This window comes from Mustela nigripes, chromosome 7 (assembly GCF_022355385.1).
Source record: "Mustela nigripes isolate SB6536 chromosome 7, MUSNIG.SB6536, whole genome shotgun sequence".
NCBI classification, from domain to species: Eukaryota; Metazoa; Chordata; class Mammalia; order Carnivora; family Mustelidae; genus Mustela; species Mustela nigripes.
The window spans coordinates 66168214-66188024 of record NC_081563.1 but is presented as its reverse complement, the minus strand read 5'-3'; the positions used below and the strand labels follow the sequence as shown (position 1 = coordinate 66188024).

General features: G+C 34.6%; 1 protein-coding gene and 1 long non-coding RNA gene across 5 annotated transcripts in view; one reads left to right on the top strand and one right to left on the bottom strand.

Annotated features, from left to right (window-relative positions):
- PNPT1 (polyribonucleotide nucleotidyltransferase 1) overlaps positions 1-19811 on the bottom strand; it is a 46688-nt gene that overhangs the window by 6427 nt on the left and 20450 nt on the right. The window contains exons 12-23 of the mRNA XM_059406049.1: positions 18801-18897; positions 18254-18356; positions 13877-13947; positions 12128-12164; positions 9693-9759; positions 9521-9610; positions 8319-8372; positions 3681-3787; positions 3170-3241; positions 3016-3079; positions 1437-1520; positions 1047-1130 (exon numbers count right to left, since the gene is read on the bottom strand). Coding sequence (XP_059262032.1) covers positions 1047-1130; positions 1437-1520; positions 3016-3079; positions 3170-3241; positions 3681-3787; positions 8319-8372; positions 9521-9610; positions 9693-9759; positions 12128-12164; positions 13877-13947; positions 18254-18356; positions 18801-18897 — 930 coding nt within the window. The remainder of the gene's footprint in view (positions 1-1046; positions 1131-1436; positions 1521-3015; positions 3080-3169; positions 3242-3680; positions 3788-8318; positions 8373-9520; positions 9611-9692; positions 9760-12127; positions 12165-13876; positions 13948-18253; positions 18357-18800; positions 18898-19811) is intronic.
- The window catches only part of LOC132021542 (uncharacterized), a 54651-nt gene that overhangs the window by 15233 nt on the left and 19607 nt on the right, over positions 1-19811 (top strand). For 2 of the 4 annotated variants that reach the window (XR_009405388.1, XR_009405385.1), the window contains 2 exons: positions 353-454; positions 3728-5118. This is a non-coding gene — a long non-coding RNA (uncharacterized LOC132021542). Of the gene's footprint in view, positions 1-352; positions 455-3727; positions 5119-7963; positions 8052-19811 lie in introns of those variants that run through there. The other 2 variants (XR_009405387.1, XR_009405386.1) reach the window with 2 other exon arrangements.

Here is a 19811-nt window from a genome sequence, read left to right as displayed (position 1 = left end):
TAAAGTTAAATTGCTCACTTTAGTGAAGCCTAGTCTTACAAAGTAGATGTGAGAGCAGGGGACTGACGTATAAGTAGCTGGGTAGAGTTGTGTTATATTTACTCATTGCTTTAGGAATGAAGAGATTCATTCACCAACATATAACACATTGCACACCTGTTATGTATCTGACATTGTACTCTGGCCAGGGGAAACAACAGTCAGTCACTATCTCTGTGTTCTTGGAGCTCAAGAGTTTGGTAGGAGAAAGCACATTTAAGTTCTAATTTTTGAAGATTTGGTTTTGCTCTTTTAATTATGAGTAGCTTCTATACTGTAACCTTTTCCTCACTTTTTCTTTCTCTTACTCTAGAGTCGTGAACAGATGGATGAGGGATGACATGTCAGTTTCTCAACCTAAAGCGCTGGCTAAGACAACTATGCTTCTCACCTTCCTTCAGTAACCTCAAAGCTGGTAAGTACTAGGTAACTCAAAGATTGTTTCTAGAAAAAACAAAGCATACTATTTCTACACATACTCTTCAAATAAAAGTCTAAATAAGACTAAGTGAAAAACAGCAGAATAGAAAATGACAGCAAAATCCTCTGAAGTGATAAACTAAAGATTTTTCTGAATGTTAAATTTTAAAATGTCACAAAGAAATCAATGAATTCTAGGTCACCCTTCTTGAATTTAGTTAAGAATGACTGCTGATTTATTAAGAGGCATACAGAAAACTTAAAGACATGACAGCATTATATTCTTTTCTCTTGTTCTCACATATCTCAAACATATTTTTTGAATATAATGGAGATGAAATGGCAACTTATGGGGCCTACCATTAAAACCCTCAAACTTGGGGCACCTGGGTGGCTCAGTTGGTTAAGTGTCTGACTTTTGATTTTGGCTCAGGTCATGATACAGGTTTGTGAGATCAAGCCCTCAAGTTGAGGTCCATGCTAAACATGGAGCCTGCTTCAGATTCTCTCTCCCCCCCTCCCCCTTTTCCCCTTCCTCTCTAAAAAACATAAAAAAATAAAACCCCCAAACATCATACAACTCTTACCTGTTTCAGCCTGAAGCTTTTTTAAATGATATCCACCTGGTCCAACAAATTTTGCCCGTTTTGATAATGGAACCTGAATAGTTTCTAAAATGTAGTAAAGACAAACTGTAAATAATTCAAATACATATATGAACCTAAAACATCTTGATCAAATTTGTTTTTTTTGCATATGCACATGTAAAACTATTTCATGGGAAATAGAAAAATAGTTACTTGACTCAAGTTTCTGTAAGTTCTAATGTCTAAAAATACCTCCCCAAATTTAAAATATTTATAGAAATATTTTAAAATATTTTTGTTTTGTGTATGGAGTTAAAGGAAATTTAAATATAATAATATACTTTCATATATTAATGTTTACCTTAATAAATAATAACTTTAATACATTACCTACAACAGGTCCATTTTCTTTTCTAGATGCTCGAGGTTTTGAAATAGTTTTGTTCATAATCTGTAGTATCTCCTTCTTTGCCACTATAAGAGATAAAAACATAAAAACTATAATCACAGTTGACCCTTGAACAACTGAACGAACAAAATTCGTGTAAAACTTTTGATTCCCCAAAACTTAACTACTAATAGCCTAGTATTGACTGGAAGCCTTACTCGTGACAAAAAACAGTTAAGTGACACATTTTTTATGTTTATCTATTATACTCGATATTCTTATAATAAAGTAAACTAGAGAAAAGAAAAGGTTAAGACAACCTTAAGACAACCATAAAGAGGGGTGCCTGGGTGACTCAGTGGGTTAAACCTCTGCCTTCAGCTCAGCTCATGATCACAGGGTCCTGGGATCAAGCCTTGCATCGGGCTGTCTGCTCAATGGGCTTCCCCCCCATCTCTCTTCCTGCCTCTCTGCCAGCTTTGATCTCTCTCTGTCAAAGAAATAAATAAAATCTTAAAAAAAAAAAAAGGAAACCATAAGGAATAGAAAATATATTTACAGTACTGTATATTTATTGAAAAATATTTGCATAGCCATGGGATAGGGGGCTGGCTCTGGAATGGCATAGTTCCACAGCCTGGTGGCTTAGGCTCAGCAGTGGCAACCCCTGGGTGGCCTGCGGGCTGCAACAGTTGCATGGAAGCATAGTAATGCTGCTTCATCTGCATGGACATGTACCACTGACCCATGGCCATACACTCATACCTGTGGCCACATGTGAGTGTGCTGGTCTCCAGGAAGCTTCAGAGCCAAGGTGCAATAGTGGGGAATGGGTCCCCTCCCAACCCCACAGGCACAGAGGACTTAGTGCAGGGACTTCCTATACAGTGCTACCCCTTCCCTCTGGGCATGTTTCTCCACTTCAGTCCAGTCTGCTGGCCAGCCCTGGATGCTTGATGGGACCACCTTCTCAGCACACTGGGTAATCTGCAGCCCTGCCCAGTCATGCCCCCCCCCCCATCCGCAGGAGCTGCTAATTGCCTCAGCAGGACTCAGAGGATACTCAGTGTAGCAGACATGACCTCTGTGTCAGCTGCCTTCAGTTCATCTGGTGGAATGGGCAATAGAAAATAAATGCTTTCTGCTGTAAATAAATGCTTTTGTTGCCAACTTTTTAAAAAAAAAAGCCCACAGAAACAAAACACAATCCACGCATAAGTGGACCCGTGCAGTTTGAGCACACATTGTTTAGAGGTGAACTATATATAAAAAAAATATGATAAGATATAGCAGTAGTCTTAGTTTTTATGGAGTAAAATCCAAATTCTTTAACTTAATAATCAAAGCTCTTCATATCCTAATTACCTTTACAATTCTACTTATAGCCCTCTTTCTCCATAAATCTTATCTTAGGGAGTCACTTATAAAAATTGAATTTTCTCTGGTCTCTCATAAAGGTTTGAAATTTCATTTCCAAAACAGTGCTTTATAAAAAGCCCATTTTTAATATGTCTAATGGGAATTATAGTTGTCATGAATAAATGAAAAATGATGGAAAGAGAATCAGGCACACTAGCTTACCTGAGGCTTGTTGAATGGCCTCCATAACAATTTTTATTGGTATTCCAGGTAATTTAATATCTGCCTGACGTGGAAAAGTAAAAAAATTATATAAATACTGATTCATGACATTATTTAAATATTATAAAAGTGAAACAAAATAGGTTTAAAATACCTGTAATGCGGTTATTCCCTTATTGGTGCCGGCTATTTTGAAATCCATGTCACCATTGTAATCTTCAATTCCCTGAAGGAATTTAAGAAATGATATAGTTTTAAACAAAAACAAAATTCATCCAGACAGAATAGAGGAATTTTAAAAAACATCTAGCGAAGTAAACCATGTCCTCTAAGACTAAAAACAAAGAAGTATCTTCTCCGGTAACTATTGCTTCTAATTTGTGGCTTTTTAAGTTAGAACTGTTTCATCAGAAGATTACTTTAAGTTCATGTTGTCCCCCCATAAATGCACAGGGATTCATTTATGATCACCCTAAAGTGAGCCGTTATGGATATTTATACTGCTTTATGTATATTTTAACTCACATCCTATAAAATCCAAGGCTAATATGCAGAGGAGGAAAGTAAGATAAGTAATACCAAGTAATGTTATTCTTCTAAGCATCCAACGTTTATAAAATGTGTCATCTTCACCACTGAATATTTGAAAACATGGATATACTTGCCAGAATATCTGTCAGCAAACGATAATCTTCTATTTCACCCTTCTCAGGATTGTTTTTGGTGACCAATCCTATTGCCACACCTGCGACAGCAGATGAAATTGGAACTCCTATAATTGAGAAGAAGAGCTTGTATGTAATGTGTACATCAACCTAACACACATATTTATCATTCTGTTGATATTTAATATGTGAGTCATCAGAACCAAGCTGGAATTTGACGTCATCAGAACCAAGCTGGAAAGGTCATGTATCTACCTCATTTCTTCTTAAGCATATGAAAAAAGCCCCTTAAAACAAATAAACAGGTAATCACTTTTCTCACAAATATTTCTATAAAAATAGCACACTTAACTCTTAATAGAATCCATTTGTCTTTTTACTTTTGGTATGTTTATCTTCTTTTTTTGGAAATGTAACCATGTTATTGGTAAATCCCTCCAGCCTAAACCCCTCATCTCACTGCTCCATGAAAGCCATCAGTAGTTTTTTTTGTGTGTGTGTATCCTCCCAGAAAATTTGTGCCCAAATATGAATCAAAGTGTAATCTTTTGTTCTCTTTACTTATGGAAGCATAGTGAATGTGCCCACTATTCTGCACCTTGCCTTTTTTCACTTAATAACATACCTTGGATAATGACACATCATGCCACACAAAGTTCTACCTTATTCTTTTGAATGGCTGCTCAGTACTCCCTGAATGGATTTATAAGCCACATAATAGAAGTAGGATTACTGCGTCAAAAGGTATATGGGTTTACATTTTTATAAATCTGTCAAACTGCCTTCCAGAGTGTAGCATTTTATATTTCTACCAGCTGTATTTGAGGGTGCCTGCTATTTTATTTTCTTAATTCCTGTCAGATCTTTTGACCTTTGTTATATAAAGGGCAAAAGTGGTAGCTTATTGTTTTTAATTTGATTTTTTTATGAGTGAAACCAAACTTTTTAAAATGTTTATAAACTGTTTATTTAATTAGTTTATTTATTTAGGCTCCACACCCAGCTATGGAGCCCAATGCAGGGCTTGAACTCACAACACTGAGATAAAGACCCATGATGAGATCAAGAGTTGGATGCTTAACCAACTGAGCTACCCAGGCACCCCTTATATTTCTTTTTCTCTGAATTGCCTGTTCATGGCTTTCAACCATTTTCCTACTTGTTTGTTAGTCTTTTTTTCTTAATGATTTATAAAAGCTCTTTCAACATGAACAGTACATCTTTGTTAAATATAAATGTAGACTATTAAAGGAAATATATTATTTTCCTAGTCAGTTGACTTTGTTTATTGTGATTTATTTTCCTGTATAGAATTTTAAAGTTGTACATTATCATGGTTCCTGGATTTTGCTTAGAAAGGTTTTTCCTAAGATTTGATAAAATTTTCCATGTTTCTTTCTTTCTTTTATTTCTTCCTTTTTTTTTTTTTTTTTTTTTTTTACAAAACATTTAAGGTTTTATCACTTGGAATTTAACTGTTAAAAAGGATTGTGCCAAGGGATATCATTTCATATTCTCTAAGCAATCTCACTTATGCTCTTGTTTTTAACCATAACCTATAATGTTGATGACCTAAAAAATCTCTCTCTCCTATCTATTTCTCTTTGCTACTAAGCTCTAGAGCTATACAGCCAATATGGCTATTGGACATTTCCAGTTAAATGTCCCCAAAGCATGTTATATGTATGTACATATATATAAAATATAAGCATACCCAATAAATCCTTTTTGTCTTGTCTTTCTTATCTTGGTTGAATGCAACTAAGATACTTGTCCAGAATCAATACTTTTTTCCTCATTTCCTAATATGAAGTCCACAAAGATCTAATAGTTTGTCCTTTAAATTTCTGTAGAAAGTTGTCCTTTCCTACTGAAACATCCATTGTTACTCCTTTAGTCTAAGTTTCCTTTATTTCTTGCTCTGATAACATTCTCCTTGTCTAGTATCCCCCATTTTAGTCTCTCCCCCGTTTCCATTCTCTCCCACTTCATCCTCTAGGTCTATCACCTAAGCTGGGAAAAACTACCAAAAAGAAAATAAATCAGATTCAAATCACACCATTCCTCTACATAAAATTCTCCTGAGTTCCCCACTATTTGCTTTCAGTAAATTTTATACATGTTCTATGGTCAAAAACATTTGGGAATAGTGCATATAGAGATTCAGAATTCACAATAGCATTTAAAGCTTATTTAACTCATATTAAATAAACCTGCTTAACCCTGCTTAAATGTAGTTTAGAACAGAATGACTTTTTTTTCATGGTATACAATAATCAACATCCAGCAGGAACACTAGTCATAGATTACTGAGTTGTGAAATACTAGCTTTAAGTTCAAAATTCTTAACATAACAATGACTTTTAAAAGGTGGTCCCAATTTATTACTTAATTTTTTAAAATACATTTTAGAAACATACTATACGGCTTCATAACTTCGCCCATTATGTTTCTTTCACATGAAATATGGGTCCTCCTCCTAATGAGAGATCAACTACTCAGCCTTTAGAACCAGATGAAATGTAGCTGTCTTTATGAAGCCAAGTACCTTCAATCTAATTTTTCATCCATAATGTACATATTTTTGCCTTTTACCTATTTGAATTAATCTCCTTGATCTTGTGTTTTTTGTGCCTATAAGCTTTTTAGAAAACAGGTACCATTTGTATCCCTAAAGTAAGATAGTGCCTATGTGAGGAATGACAAGCATTCATGTGTTTGAGCTGAATTGCACACCCTTTGTTGGCTTTTTCCACAGGACTTAACATTCATTCTTGTCAAATTCAATTGTTTTCTATTTAGCTTCTTATTTTTTATCTTAACATTTTTTTAGAGATCAAAATTGTCATTTAACACATCAGTCATGCATTCCTTTTTAGCAGTATCCTTTTAATTAATTAGCAGGCACTAATTAGAATTAGTGCTCTAAGTCAATTCAATAATAAAAACACTGAAAGGGACAGGGCTTAGAAGGAAACATCTTCAGGCATTCCACTTGACCAAACCATCCTACTGATCAGATTTGCTTGTCTCCTCTGCTCATGCTTCAACCAGTTATGATGGCACACTTATCATCCATCTCAATTTCTGTATCATTTACAGAAAAATCATGAGCTGCCAAGCTACTCTAGAAACAGTGTAAGCAGCAATCACCCTCCCCACTCCAAATCTGGTAATGTTTCCAAAGTGGAACATTATTTTACGACATGATTTATTTTAAATGAGTCCCTCTCGTCCCTTCTCTTCACAGCCCCCTCCTTCCTAAAAATACTTATAACCCTTTTTTTCTTAAATAATCTCTTTTAAGAGTTTTGCTAAGGGTGACTGTCAAGTTCACTAGGTTATGCTTTATAGAAAATACTTTACTTTTTTTTTTTCAAAATTAAGAACTTTTTGTGTCCTTTGTATATTAGTTTCTGATTTTTCAAATACTGCCAACATTGGTCAGGTATCTCATCCTGAAGTTCTCATCTTTACTTAGGTTGGGTTTTTGTCAAGACCAAAAGATCTGAATTCATTTAAAGCATTTAAAATTAAAGAAATTTAAAATAAAATTTAAAATTTAAAAATTAAAATTAAAAAAATTTAAAATTAAAGCATTTAAAGCATTTAAAAGCATCTTAAAATTTCCTTTTACTTTATCTTTCAATTCACCTTTTTGAGAATATGTTGTTTCCCAGTACAAAAATTTAAGACTGACTGAATGCAAGCTCCACCAGGACAGGGGCTTTGTTTTGTTCATCACTGTGTCCCAAAAGCTCAGTGCTTGGCACAGGGGTGGCATCTAGTAAAGACTGGCTGAATGAATGTATGAAGGTGAAAAAAAAAAGTATTTTACCAGTAAACTTAAATATCACCTTATGCTTTTCTGGCACTGAACACAACTAGAAAAGTACTTTTAGGTTGGTTTGTTTTGTTTTGTTTTTTGCTTTGGCTTAAGTTTTCGTCTTTCTAGATAGTGTTATTATATATTCACACAATTCTTCTATCTCATCCTTGGTTATAGTATCCTTTCTACTTTGTTTTTCTGTACTATAAATGTGTGAACTTAGGGGAAGCTCCATGTAGCCTCTTGAGTATCTTTAGGTTCCCTTCCTTCTTGAACAGCAACATTGGTGAGATACAGAAATTGTTTTTCAGAGCCTTAGCATGTTGACTCTTCCCCTTTTAGTGTTTCAAACTGAGAGAGGATACTGAACCTCTTATAGTCTTTCTTCCTAAAATTCTGTGTATCCTTCTGTGCGTGGTACTGTTCTTCTCATGGTTTGCAAATTGAATGGAAGATTACATGGTTATTTTCCTTTACGGATCCTAAATACTTCTGCTTCCTGGTCCAAACTTTATTGGTGAATGGAATCAACTACAGAGCTCTTTACCTTTTGGAAGGTAAGAAGGCTCACTGGATCACCAAGGCAAGTAAATAATTTCAGTGTTCTCCCTTTTACCAGAAATAAGAATTCTAGTAATTATCTGTATAGCCGAAGCTGCACTTTTTAACTATCTTGCTCTGGCCTGGTTTGATAATCTGTAATCTGACTTCTCCAGGTCTTATCAAAATGTAATTTTAAAGAGATTTTATATTTTATACTAATTAAATAGAGATAAAGCATTAGTAGCTTTGACACATAATTCTTTTACCTGCATCCATTAATGCTAAACTTCCACCACATGCAGATGCCATTGAAGATGATCCTATTGAAACAAAAAAATACTTGTTTATAATATACTGATTTTTTTAATGTAGAAAACTGTTACTATTGTTTATTTCCTTATAAATATTCAGTATTCTTTCCTTCTTTCTTTTTAAAAGCAATTAAGGCAAGCTCTGTTAAACCACAAACTATAGGGCTACACAGTCCAATATGATAGCCATTAGGTACATGTAGCTACTATATTTAAATTAATTGAAATAAATTCAGTTCCTCTACTGTATAGTATGAAAATAATTTCCATCATCATAAAAAGTTTTATAGGACAGCAGTGCTACAGATTCTAAGAAACCTCCCAGAACAACCACCATGCCTCTTCTGTTGCTTAATCAGAAGGCAGTTAAAGATAGAGGATAGGCTCAGGCTCTCTCACTGGACCCTAAGTTATAGCCTAGTCACACCCTGTAAAGAACAAAAAGTCTCTAGCTTAAATTCAGCGGGGGTTTTGTTGTTGTTGTTTTTAAGTATCTGTGACCATCACTGTGACCTTTCTGTCTCTAATGGCCGTACTTTGCCTTGACGTGAGTACTTAATGTTAATTTAAATTTGATCTTTTAGATTTTATTTGAGAGAGAGAGAGAGAGTGCACAAGCAGAGGGAATGGCAGGCAGAGAGAGAAGCAGGCTCTCCGCTGAGCAAGGAACTTGAAGCGGACTTGATCCCAGGACCCTGGGGATCATGACCTGAGCTGAAGGTAGATGCTTAACCGACTGAGCACCCAGGCATGCTAAATTTGATCTCTCAGCCCAGCCACTCTCTCTGTGCTGCCTGCTTATATTTGTGATACTTGATAGGTGTCCCCTCCCTGCTTAATGGATCAGTCTCTTTTGTCCTTTTCTCTCTGGAAGCTGGCCTTGCTCTATGGTTTGTTTGTAAAAACAAATAACCCCTACTGAATCTGCTATAAAAGATACATAAAGAGAAATACTTGTTTTATATTGCTTTCAAAACATCTCATTAGCTAAGAACAGCGATTTAGACAGTCTATGATTAACTAAACACATTTTTCTTTTGTCATAGACTTGGGCACTGTGGTAATAAATAAGCACAATGTAACATAAGTTATGAAAAGATTGTAACAGGGAATTCCGGTCTCTTTGACTAGAGGAAAAATTTATTTTAATATCCTACCATTTGACTCTAGGACTTCAGATGTTACTCTTATTGTGAAAGGAAAATCCTTGGGGATAACAGGATACAAAGCTTTCTCAGCAAGAGCACCTGAATTAGAATAGAAAATAATAAGCATAAATGTACTAAGTCCCCATAAGAATACCATGTAAGTTTATACATTTGTACTCACCATGCCCAAGTTCTCTTCTATTCACCCCAGTTACTTTGCCAATTTCATTAGTGGCATAAGGAGGAAACTTAAAAAACAAAAAAACAGATACATAAACAGCTGATATGGAAAGACCTAAGATATAGTATCAATATAATAAAAGAAGTTACAAAATAGTAGAATCCCATTTTTTTTAAAAGTTCATTTATATACACAGAAAATGTGTATCTGAAATTTACATCAAATTACTAAACGTAGCTATTTCTAATGTGTATTTGAACCAGAGTGGGAAATGGACAGTTATGGGGATTCACAATGTAAGTTTCTATTATGTTTAAATTATTAACACTGATGAAGTATTATATTTTTATAAGAAAAATATATACAAATTTAAAAAGAAATGCTCATTAAGGGGCGCCTGGGTGGCTCGGTGGGTTGAGCCTCTGCCTTCGGCTCGGGTCATGATCCCAGGGTCCTGGGATCGAGCCCCACATCGGGCTCTCTGCTCTGCGGGGAGCCTGCTTCCTCCTCTCTCTCTGCCTGCCTCTCTGCCTGCTTGTGATCTCTGTCAGATAAATAAAGAAAAAATCTTTAAAAAAAAAAAAAAAGAAAAAGAAATGCTCATTAAGGAAATAGATCTTTTCCAGTAAGGGTTTTCTTTTAGTCAGAGGTTGCAAACTATTTTATTTGACCAATATAGTGTCTCAAAGGAATATGACTTAGTTGCAATCATTTAAAATACTGGGAAATACCCCATAAAATCTTGGAATTCCAGTTTAACAAATATTTTTAAAAAGGAATACATGAATCTTCAAGCATCTGGATCTAGCAGTCAATTTTCAGGACTGCAGTCAGTTTTTAGGAGATAGAGAAACTTGCTGGGTTGCACCATGAGTGTGTAATCAGCAATACCCAGACTGCAGGGACCTCTACAGGTAAATGGCTCTGGGACTTCAAGAGACAGATTAAAAAGAAAAGAACATGTTGGAGAAGAAACTATAGATTAACAGAGACTTACAGAAATACCAAATTAAAAAAAAAATGGACAAGATTATAGAATACAGTATACAGATATATACCAGAAATGCAAGAAGTAATTACTATAAAATTTAGGAGAGTAGTTACTTTCAGGGAAAGAAGGGTGTTGAGACTAGGATGAAAAGCATAGAGGGGCTTCAGGGGTGACTGGGAACATTTCTATTCTCTGATTTCGGTGGTGGTTTTAAGATTCTCTGCCTTATAAAAACTCATTATACCATCCTTTGTTTTATATCATTTTCAGTATCTGTGTTTTATTTTACAATAAAAAGTTTTTAAAAAAATGAAATGAGGTAGCAATAACAGCCCATATCCTTTTACTGCCCCTCTCTTCACTTCTGTTGCCAGTCATCATCTAGAGGTGCATTTTTCACAGCTGTCCTTTTTATTATTTATTTTTATTTTTTTAAAGACTTCATTTATTTATATGACACAGAGAGAAGAGAACAAGCACAAGCAGGAGGAGCAGCAGGCAGAGGAAGGGGGAGAAGCAGGCTCCCCACTGAGCAAGAAGCCCAATGTGGGGCTTGTTCCCAGAACCCCAGGATCATGGCCCAAGCTGAAGGCAGACACTTAACTGACTGGGCTACCCAGGTACCCCCACAGCTGCCCATTTTAAAGACTGCCATCCATGTGCTGTGCAGCTCATGGCAAAGGATATGCTTTACTCAATTATAATTCCTTTCTGGCCTCTGCAGCATCACAGTATATTAAGAACAGGATATTTATAAGGGATGCAAATCTGTGAAAATCTCTAGGTTTCTGTATATTCTCTATTAATCATAGTATGCTCAAAAAAAATTGAGATGTTGGGATTCTGGGCAGCCAACAACAGTCACTCAGAAGTGAAGTGACTTGCTGCTTTCACACTAGCCTTCCAGCAACTATGCTCCAAATACTAAAAGTGCTAGATATGTCTAGTGTGCCTTAGGACTTAGTTGTATATCAATTCAATCATGAACTCTTAATAGTTTCACATAAAGCAATTTACTATTAAATACCTCAGAGTTCTTTTACTACTAATCAACTTAGTAAAAATATGAACATTTAAATGAACTAAAGGGAGGAGGTGATTTGTCATCTGAGGCATTGAAAAGCCCCACTTTTGTTTGATACCGGTGAATGGGTACAATGTTTTCTTGATTAAAATAAAATTGTCTACTATAATTTAACTTTTATGTATGACTCAGAACATGAAGTTACTGACTGAAAACTATGACTTATTTCTCTAAATTCCCTTCTGCATGCAATAAAAGAACATGCCCAAATCCACCTTAACAGATAAGTAAAATCAGCATAGTAAAATGTTAATAGTAGAACCTAAGCAGTGAGCATATGGGTATTCACTCTAAATTTCTTTCAACTTTGCTATATCCTGAAAATTTTTCATAAAATATGAGGGATAATATTCACCTTACCTCATAGTGCAGCATGAAATTTTTATCTTTTATTCCACTACAAACAAAAAGCATAATATTAAAAACATCATATAAATACAAAAAAAATAACTTCAATAAGCAACTAAAAAGATTTAAGGGGATTTAAAAAATAATTATGTATTAAAGAGAGTTGGTCTGAAATTGAAAACCAGAATCAGAAGGGTGAATATAAGAGACAGTATTTTTTTCTGGGGTTTTATGAATGAATTTTACGAAGATTTAGTAAAACAATTTTGCTTCAAATAGAAACACTTAAATATTCTATTTGTATAATAAGACAGTAGACATTTACTTTTAAGCATTAGTAACTGCTAAGAGAATCTTAAATTTTATAAATACATTAAATCTCAGAATTATGATCTTTCTCCAATCAGTATGTGAAATGAACATCAGTAACTGAAATGATATAGGGGAGAGGAGGAGATCAGACAGGCAAAGATTTTTCCAGGGTTTGAAATGAGAAATGTTATGACTATATCTAGAACAATGAGGAAAATAAGGATGAGAAGAAATACAATTCCTGGAAGCAGGAAACCAGATTTATCTACAACTGAGGAAAAGATGGACATATTCAGGGTCTTAGCACAGTGTCCCCATTAAGTGGGTGTATTACAAAAGGTACCTCTCTGTGCAAAGGCTTGAAAAATCCTGGGTTAGGGCTAAATCTGCATAACCATAAACCACAATCTGAGAAGAGAAATTTAAAAACTTACAGAAGACTAAAGGAATAACAGATTTGAGGGGCTAAAGAGGAGGATACGGATCATTAGTGCAGCACCTCCATTTTACAAGATGAAGAAACCAAAGGCCAACATGGCTGACTGATATGTGCCCTCTCATTTACACAGGTTACAGACCTAAGACTAGAATGTAAAGAGGTACCCTGGCCAAGTCCAGGGCTCTTTCTTATGCAGCCGTGTCGTTGCCTTTTAGAAAAGAAAGAAGTCAGTGTGAAAAAGGGCAGGACAACCAAGTTTGGGCTCAGATGGGAATTTAAAAAGTTTAAGAGCTCCCCCAAAAGGACTATGATTACAATAACAATCTCGCCTATACACATAGCTGTATTGTCAATTCTGTCAGCTATGTGAAAAACAATTACTGATGCCATCCTCAAGATACTGGGGGTTATCCTCATCAGTTGAGCAGTAGGAAGAGGGAGGCAGAGTCTTATGGTCTTCTGAGATCCTTACCAAGGGAAAGGGAAGCAAAAGTAGGCATTGAGCAAAGAAAAGAACTGTGCGTGGTATAGTAGCGCTGGTGAGGACTGTAACATAGGATTCTCATCATCTGAAATTGATGAACAAGATTTTACTGCTGACTCTTTAGGAACAGAGGAGGAGAGCCAAGTATTTCTGAACATAAATTTCAATGTGGCCTGGGATTAAATAAGGCTTTTTTTTTTTTTTTTAGCTTATTAACAGCCTCCAGATTCTTTTTAGCAACTGAGACTCTTTCTTATGTTTTTGCTCTCTTCTTTATAACAAAAAAACCTACCCATATCTGTCCTGAGTTCTAGAGACAGAGACTAAACTGATTGTACCCATGTTAAAAATACACTATAAACAGAAAAATAAAGTAGAGATAATAGGTTTAAAAAAGTAATAATAATAATATACTACTTGAGCTTCAATTATATACTGGAACATTGTAACTTACTTTAAAACATATCAAACATATGTTTTAGGACATACCAACACACTTTAAAAGTTACCAAAAAACACAACTTACTTTATGGCTGTTATAATTCGATCTGACTTCATACTAGATTCTAATGAATCAAATGTAACAGTACAAAGCACCTAAAATAGTAAGAAAAAAACCTGTCAGGTTTTAATTTACTAACAATGAGGAGGAAAACTAAAAACATTTCAATAACCCAATTAGCTATTAGAGAAATGGGATAAATAAATTCTATACAAAACTTGTCATGCTAGAGTAAACATTTATTCTTTCTATAAATATGAGAGCTATGTGGAAATCTCAATAACCCAAAGGTCTAACATCGTAGACTACTATGTAAAGAACTATACTAAGTGCTGAGGGAGGACAGGAAGAGGATGGTATGTTTGTAAAGCCTGCCTATAAAGGAAGCCTCAATAAAGGTCTAGCCAGGAGGGGAAAATAAGATGGGATCAGAGAGGGAGACAAACCATAAGAGACTCTTAAAAATAGGAAGCTAATTGAGGGTTGCTGGAAGGGGGGAATGAGCCGAAAGGGGTAACTAGGTAATGCGCATTAAGGAGGGCATGTGATGTAATGAGCACTGGGTGTTATATGCAACTGATAGATCACTGAATTCTACTTCGGAAACTAATAATACACTAAATATTAATTAACTGAATTTAAATAAGAATTTAAAAAATAAATAAGTAAAGGTCCAGCCTATAAACTGCCTACATAAAAAAAAAAAGTGCAGTCTTCTTTGGAGGAACATAATGTAATCCAAACTCATCATTGCATCAATCAAAACATCCAGGATAGGGGCGCCTGGGTGGCTCAGCGGGTTAAGCCGCTACCTTCGGCTCAGGTCATGATCTCAGGGTCCTGGGATCGAGCCCCGCATTGGGCTCTCTGCTCAGCAGGGAGCCTGCTTCCTCCTCTCTCTCTGCCTACTTGTGATCTCTCTCTATCAAATAAATAAATAAAATCTTAAAAAAAAAAAAAAATCCAGGATACAACCAACAGAAAAATAGGAAATGGTACCCATTCTCAAGAGGAAAGATAATGAGTAGTTTGCCCCGAGCTAATTCAGATGTTGGATTAACAGAAAAGGATTTTTAATAGCTCTTATAATTATACCCAAAGATATAAAGAAAAACAAATGGAAATTCTAAAATTGAAAGATACATTATCTTATGTATCTTGACAGGAGTCAATGAACATGGAGAAGGATAACAGAAATTGCCAAATCTAAAGAACAAAGAAGGGGTGTGGGGTGGGGTAGGGAAAAACATACCCTCAGTGACCTGTGGGACAATTTCAAAAGGACTAATATATATACTTACAATCCCATGAGGAGAGATAAGAGAATAAGGTAGAAAAGATATTTGAAGAAATTATAGCTGAAATCCCTAAAGTCTGATGAAAGACACAAATTTACAGATTCAAGCTCAGGAAATTTAGCATGATAAATACAAAGAAAACTACCTTTTCACAGTTATATTGTTAAAAACCAAAACAGAAAGAAAATCTGGAAAGCACCCATATGAAGATAATAAATAGTATACAAGGAACAAGAATTTGAATGCATCCTGACTTTTTATTAGGAAAAAAATAAAAAATAAAAAAAGGTAGAACGTTCTTTTAAGTGCTAAAAGAAAAAAGCATTAGCCTGGAATCTAAATCTTGCAAAATACATTCTTTGTACATAAAGGCAAAATAAAGATATCTTCAGAGAAATGAAATGTGAGAATTTGTTGTCAGGTCCACAGGACAATAGTAAAGAAAGTCTTATCAGATTGAAGAAAACAATGCTAGATGGAAATTTGGATCTTCGGGAAGAAATACAAAGCATCAGGAATTATAAATACATAGGTTAATAAAATAATAAATATAAATAGGTTAATAAAAAAAATCTTTTCCCTCCTAACTTCTGAAAATACATGATTATTTAAACTACAAGTTATAATACTGCCTTGTAGAGTTTATAATACATAGATGTAACTTTTAAGAAAGACAATTATAGCACAATGTGTGATGTAGTACTAAGAAGTTAAGGCTATACACTCTACTATCTATTATAACCACTAAAAAAATAATGCAGAGTTACAGCTAGAAAACAGAGACATATTAAAATGGAATTAAAAAAAAATGTCTAGTTAATTCAAAAAGAAGGCAAAATAGAAAAATTAAAAACAGGGGGCCAAACAAAAATAATGAAATGACAGGCTAAATTTAATCACATCAGTAATTAAGTTGATCATTAATGGACTAAACACTCTTAAAAGGCTGAGATTGTCAGAAGAGCTAACAGAAGTATGCAGGCTATCTTAATGGAATTATTTAAAAAAATTTATTAAGGGGCGACTGGGTGGCTCAGTGGGTTAAAGCCTCTGCCTTCAGCTCAGGTCATGATCCCAGGGTTCTAGGATCGAGCCCCACATCAGGCTCTCTCTGCTACGTGGGGAGCCTGCTTCCTCCCCTCTCTCTGCCTGCCTCTCTGCCTACTTGTGATGTCTGCCTGTCAAATAAATAAAATCTTTAAAAAAAATTATTAAAGGCATAAAAGAAAACCTGAATTAAGAATGAGACTATTTATTGAAAAGACTGTGATTTAAATTATAAAAATATAATTTCTCTCTCAATTTATAAGTTCAGTGCAATACCAATAAAAAGAAAGATTTTTCTTTTCTATAACTTGATTCTAAAATTCAAATGAAGGAACAAATGTACCAGAACAGCTAAGACAATTTTGAGAGGCAGGGAAGAATAAAAAGGGAAGATTTATTTCTCGCCTATTAATATATACCTGCAAAATATAGTAGCTAAAACAGTGTGACACTGGCCTAGGAAATTCACAGAATGATAGAAGAGAATATAGTCCAAAATGTATTTATAAACTTTGAATACAGATAAATTGATATTATAAGTCAACAGAAAAAATGAATTATTAGTAAATGTGTTGTAAACGTGGCTTACTCTGGAGTTTCCCATCTCATACCAATTCTAAGAGTAAATGCCAAAACAGATTAATAGTCTAAATTTGATAGCTACTAGTAGAAAGTTAATAAAAAAACAAACAAACTAGGTGCCTAATTTTGTGACTTTGGGGGTAAGGAAAGATTTCTTAAATAAGACTTTAAAAACACAAATCACAAAATAAAAAAGGAAAGCATTAGCAACATCAAAACTAAAGATTTCAGGTTCACTCTAGACAAAGAGTAGGTTACCACAAGCCAAATTAAAAGGCTTATGATAAAGAGGGAGATAATATATTCAAATTCTGGTTACTGAAAGGGATTAATGTTTAAAACACATTAAAAAAAATCACTTAAAAATAGGAAGAAAAAAAGGGTAACAACCAGATAATTCACAAAAGAGCAAACCCGAACCAGGGCCATCATATTGCTCAAGTTTATGTGATAAGAGAGCCCTGAATGGTGTGCAGCCCCCAGGGTATGATTTATACAGTGATGACACTGACTTATTATGATATAAAGAGATCCTCAGCTGCACAGGGAAATACAAACAAAAGCAAGGAATACCAGTTGGTACCAATTTGACTGGCAAATTTAAAAGTAGTGATTAATAATGAGTAAAAGGAGGAGGTATAAAGCAAATACCATACAAAAAACAATGGATACACATATATGTTGAATATAAGAGCACAGGTGCTAATATAAGGGAAAAAATAGGACTGAGGCATAGGCTAAATAAAGAAAACAAATGAGGGCCCTGAAAAGACCAAAAATAAACAATATGCTAAAAACTAAGTGTGGACGCCTGGGTGGCTCAGTGGGTTAAAGCCTCTGCATTCAGCTCAGGTCATGATCCCAGAGTCCTGGGATGGAGCCCCCATAGGGGCTCTCTGCTCAGCAGGGAGCCTGCTTCCTCCTCTCTCTCTCTGCCTGCCTCTCTGCCTACTTGTGGTCTCTGTCTGTCAAAAAAAAAAAAAAAAAAAAAATCTTAAAAAACAAAAACAAAAACAAAACTAAAGAGTGTATGAGTTACTCAATTTTGTGTATCAAGAGTAAAAGAAAAATATCATATATGATAAAGATACCAGGTAATTCTAGAAAATGCAAAGCAATTTATAGTGACAAAAGCAGATCAACAGTTGCCTAAGGAAGGGGAGGGGAGCAGGGAAGAAGGGATTATAGAGAGGCAGGAAGAACCTTTTGGGGGTGACTGGTATGTTCATTGACTTTGGTGACAGCTTCCCAGTTGTATACACGTGAAAACCTATTAAACATACACTTTAAATATGTGCATTTTCTTGGATGGCAATTATACCTCAAAAAAGCTGTTAAAAATATTTTTTTTAAAAGTCAGGTGTTAACAAATTCCATATGATAAAAATCTATACTGTCTACATAATGTACTTCTGTGAGATGTAATTAAGCAACCTGGAATCAGCAAATAACTACAGCATTTTATATATATTACCTGTGTTTGTCCCCTCTGAAATAATGCTGATCCATGAAGAGTTTTAAACATATCTACCTCACAATTTATATTCCGAAGTGAAGTCAAATCTCGACCATCGCACCTATAGTAATAAAGGAAAAAAGTATGTAAAGCAGTGTTCAGAATCAGAAATATCACCCATTATTTCTTATTCCTACCAAGGAGTGCTCAACTCCAGCTGTGTAACGTATCACCTGAGAAATTTAAGAACTTTAAAAAATAATACAGATACCTGATCCCCACCCTAAATCCCACTGAATCACAATCTCAGGTTGTGACCCATTCACTTCTACTGTTAAAGAAGTTCTGCAAGGCAATTCTGATGTGGATTCAGGGTTGTGAACCACAAGTCCCACAGAGAAACAGTCAGACACATCCACACATTTTTTGACACCCATTTATGAAATACCCTAATTCTTTAATGTTCACTTAAAAAAAATCATTTCCTTGCTTTGAGCAAGTTGCCACTTTCAAGACAACTTACAGAGGCACATACTTCAATTCCATCAAAAAAGGATATATTTACCTTTTGTATTCATTTAAAATAATACTTCTAAAAACCTCCTTTGCAACAACATTGAAGGATTCTATTATTTCGAATGTATCAGCCTCTGGAAATTTTTCTACAGAAAGAAAGACAAACCAAAACAAAGGTTTTCTCTTTTTAGAAGACACGATTTCTCTTCAATTCATAGTATCAAATCAGTTCATTATGGTAGTAAACCAAGGGAATTGATGCTGAACTATTTAGTCCTCAAGCAAACAAAGCAGACAAATCAAATATTCTCAAGTAGGAAAGACACAAGTATTATACCTCAAACATATTGTTATTGAGAACTTAATTTGTTTTCTACCAGAACAACAGGGCTTTGTTATTAGTTCTCTATTGTATTATGTTACTAACAAATCCAGCCATCTTATTAAAAGGTCTGAGTGACACTTTTAAGATTAAGAGTAATCACCTTCAATGTTTTGCCTTAGGAACTTTTCTCTTAGTCTGCAAATAGAGAAATAATTTGCTTTGTATGTTACAAGTCCCTACTGTTGCCTTTTTAGTTAACATTTATTAATTTCTTTCAGGAACCATGTGCTATACATGTTTCTTTTTTAATGCCTTTAATCTTTCTAACAACTTATGAAGTATATTTTATTATTACCACCATTCTAAAGAAGAAAAAAAAGGCTTAACAAAGTACATTGCCTGAGATCATACAGGCAGTGACAGATAGAACTGTGACCCGAATACAGGTTTGTCTGCCTTTCTAGGCTTATGTTTTTAAATGTTAAGCTACTTTATCAACTGATTAATACCAAGCCTTAAGCACTGTTCTCTCAAGCATTTGGTTTATTAAATATAAATTTCACCAGGACATAAAAAATGGACAGAGAGAGAGATACATATTAAGAAATGTATCTTTGTTAGGAATAATTTTTAAGTATTATACTTTAAATGTCATACTTGGTACACATTCAGTTTGTGACTGATATTTACATAATAAAATGCTTTGCTTAGTAATTTCTAGAGAGCTAAATTCTC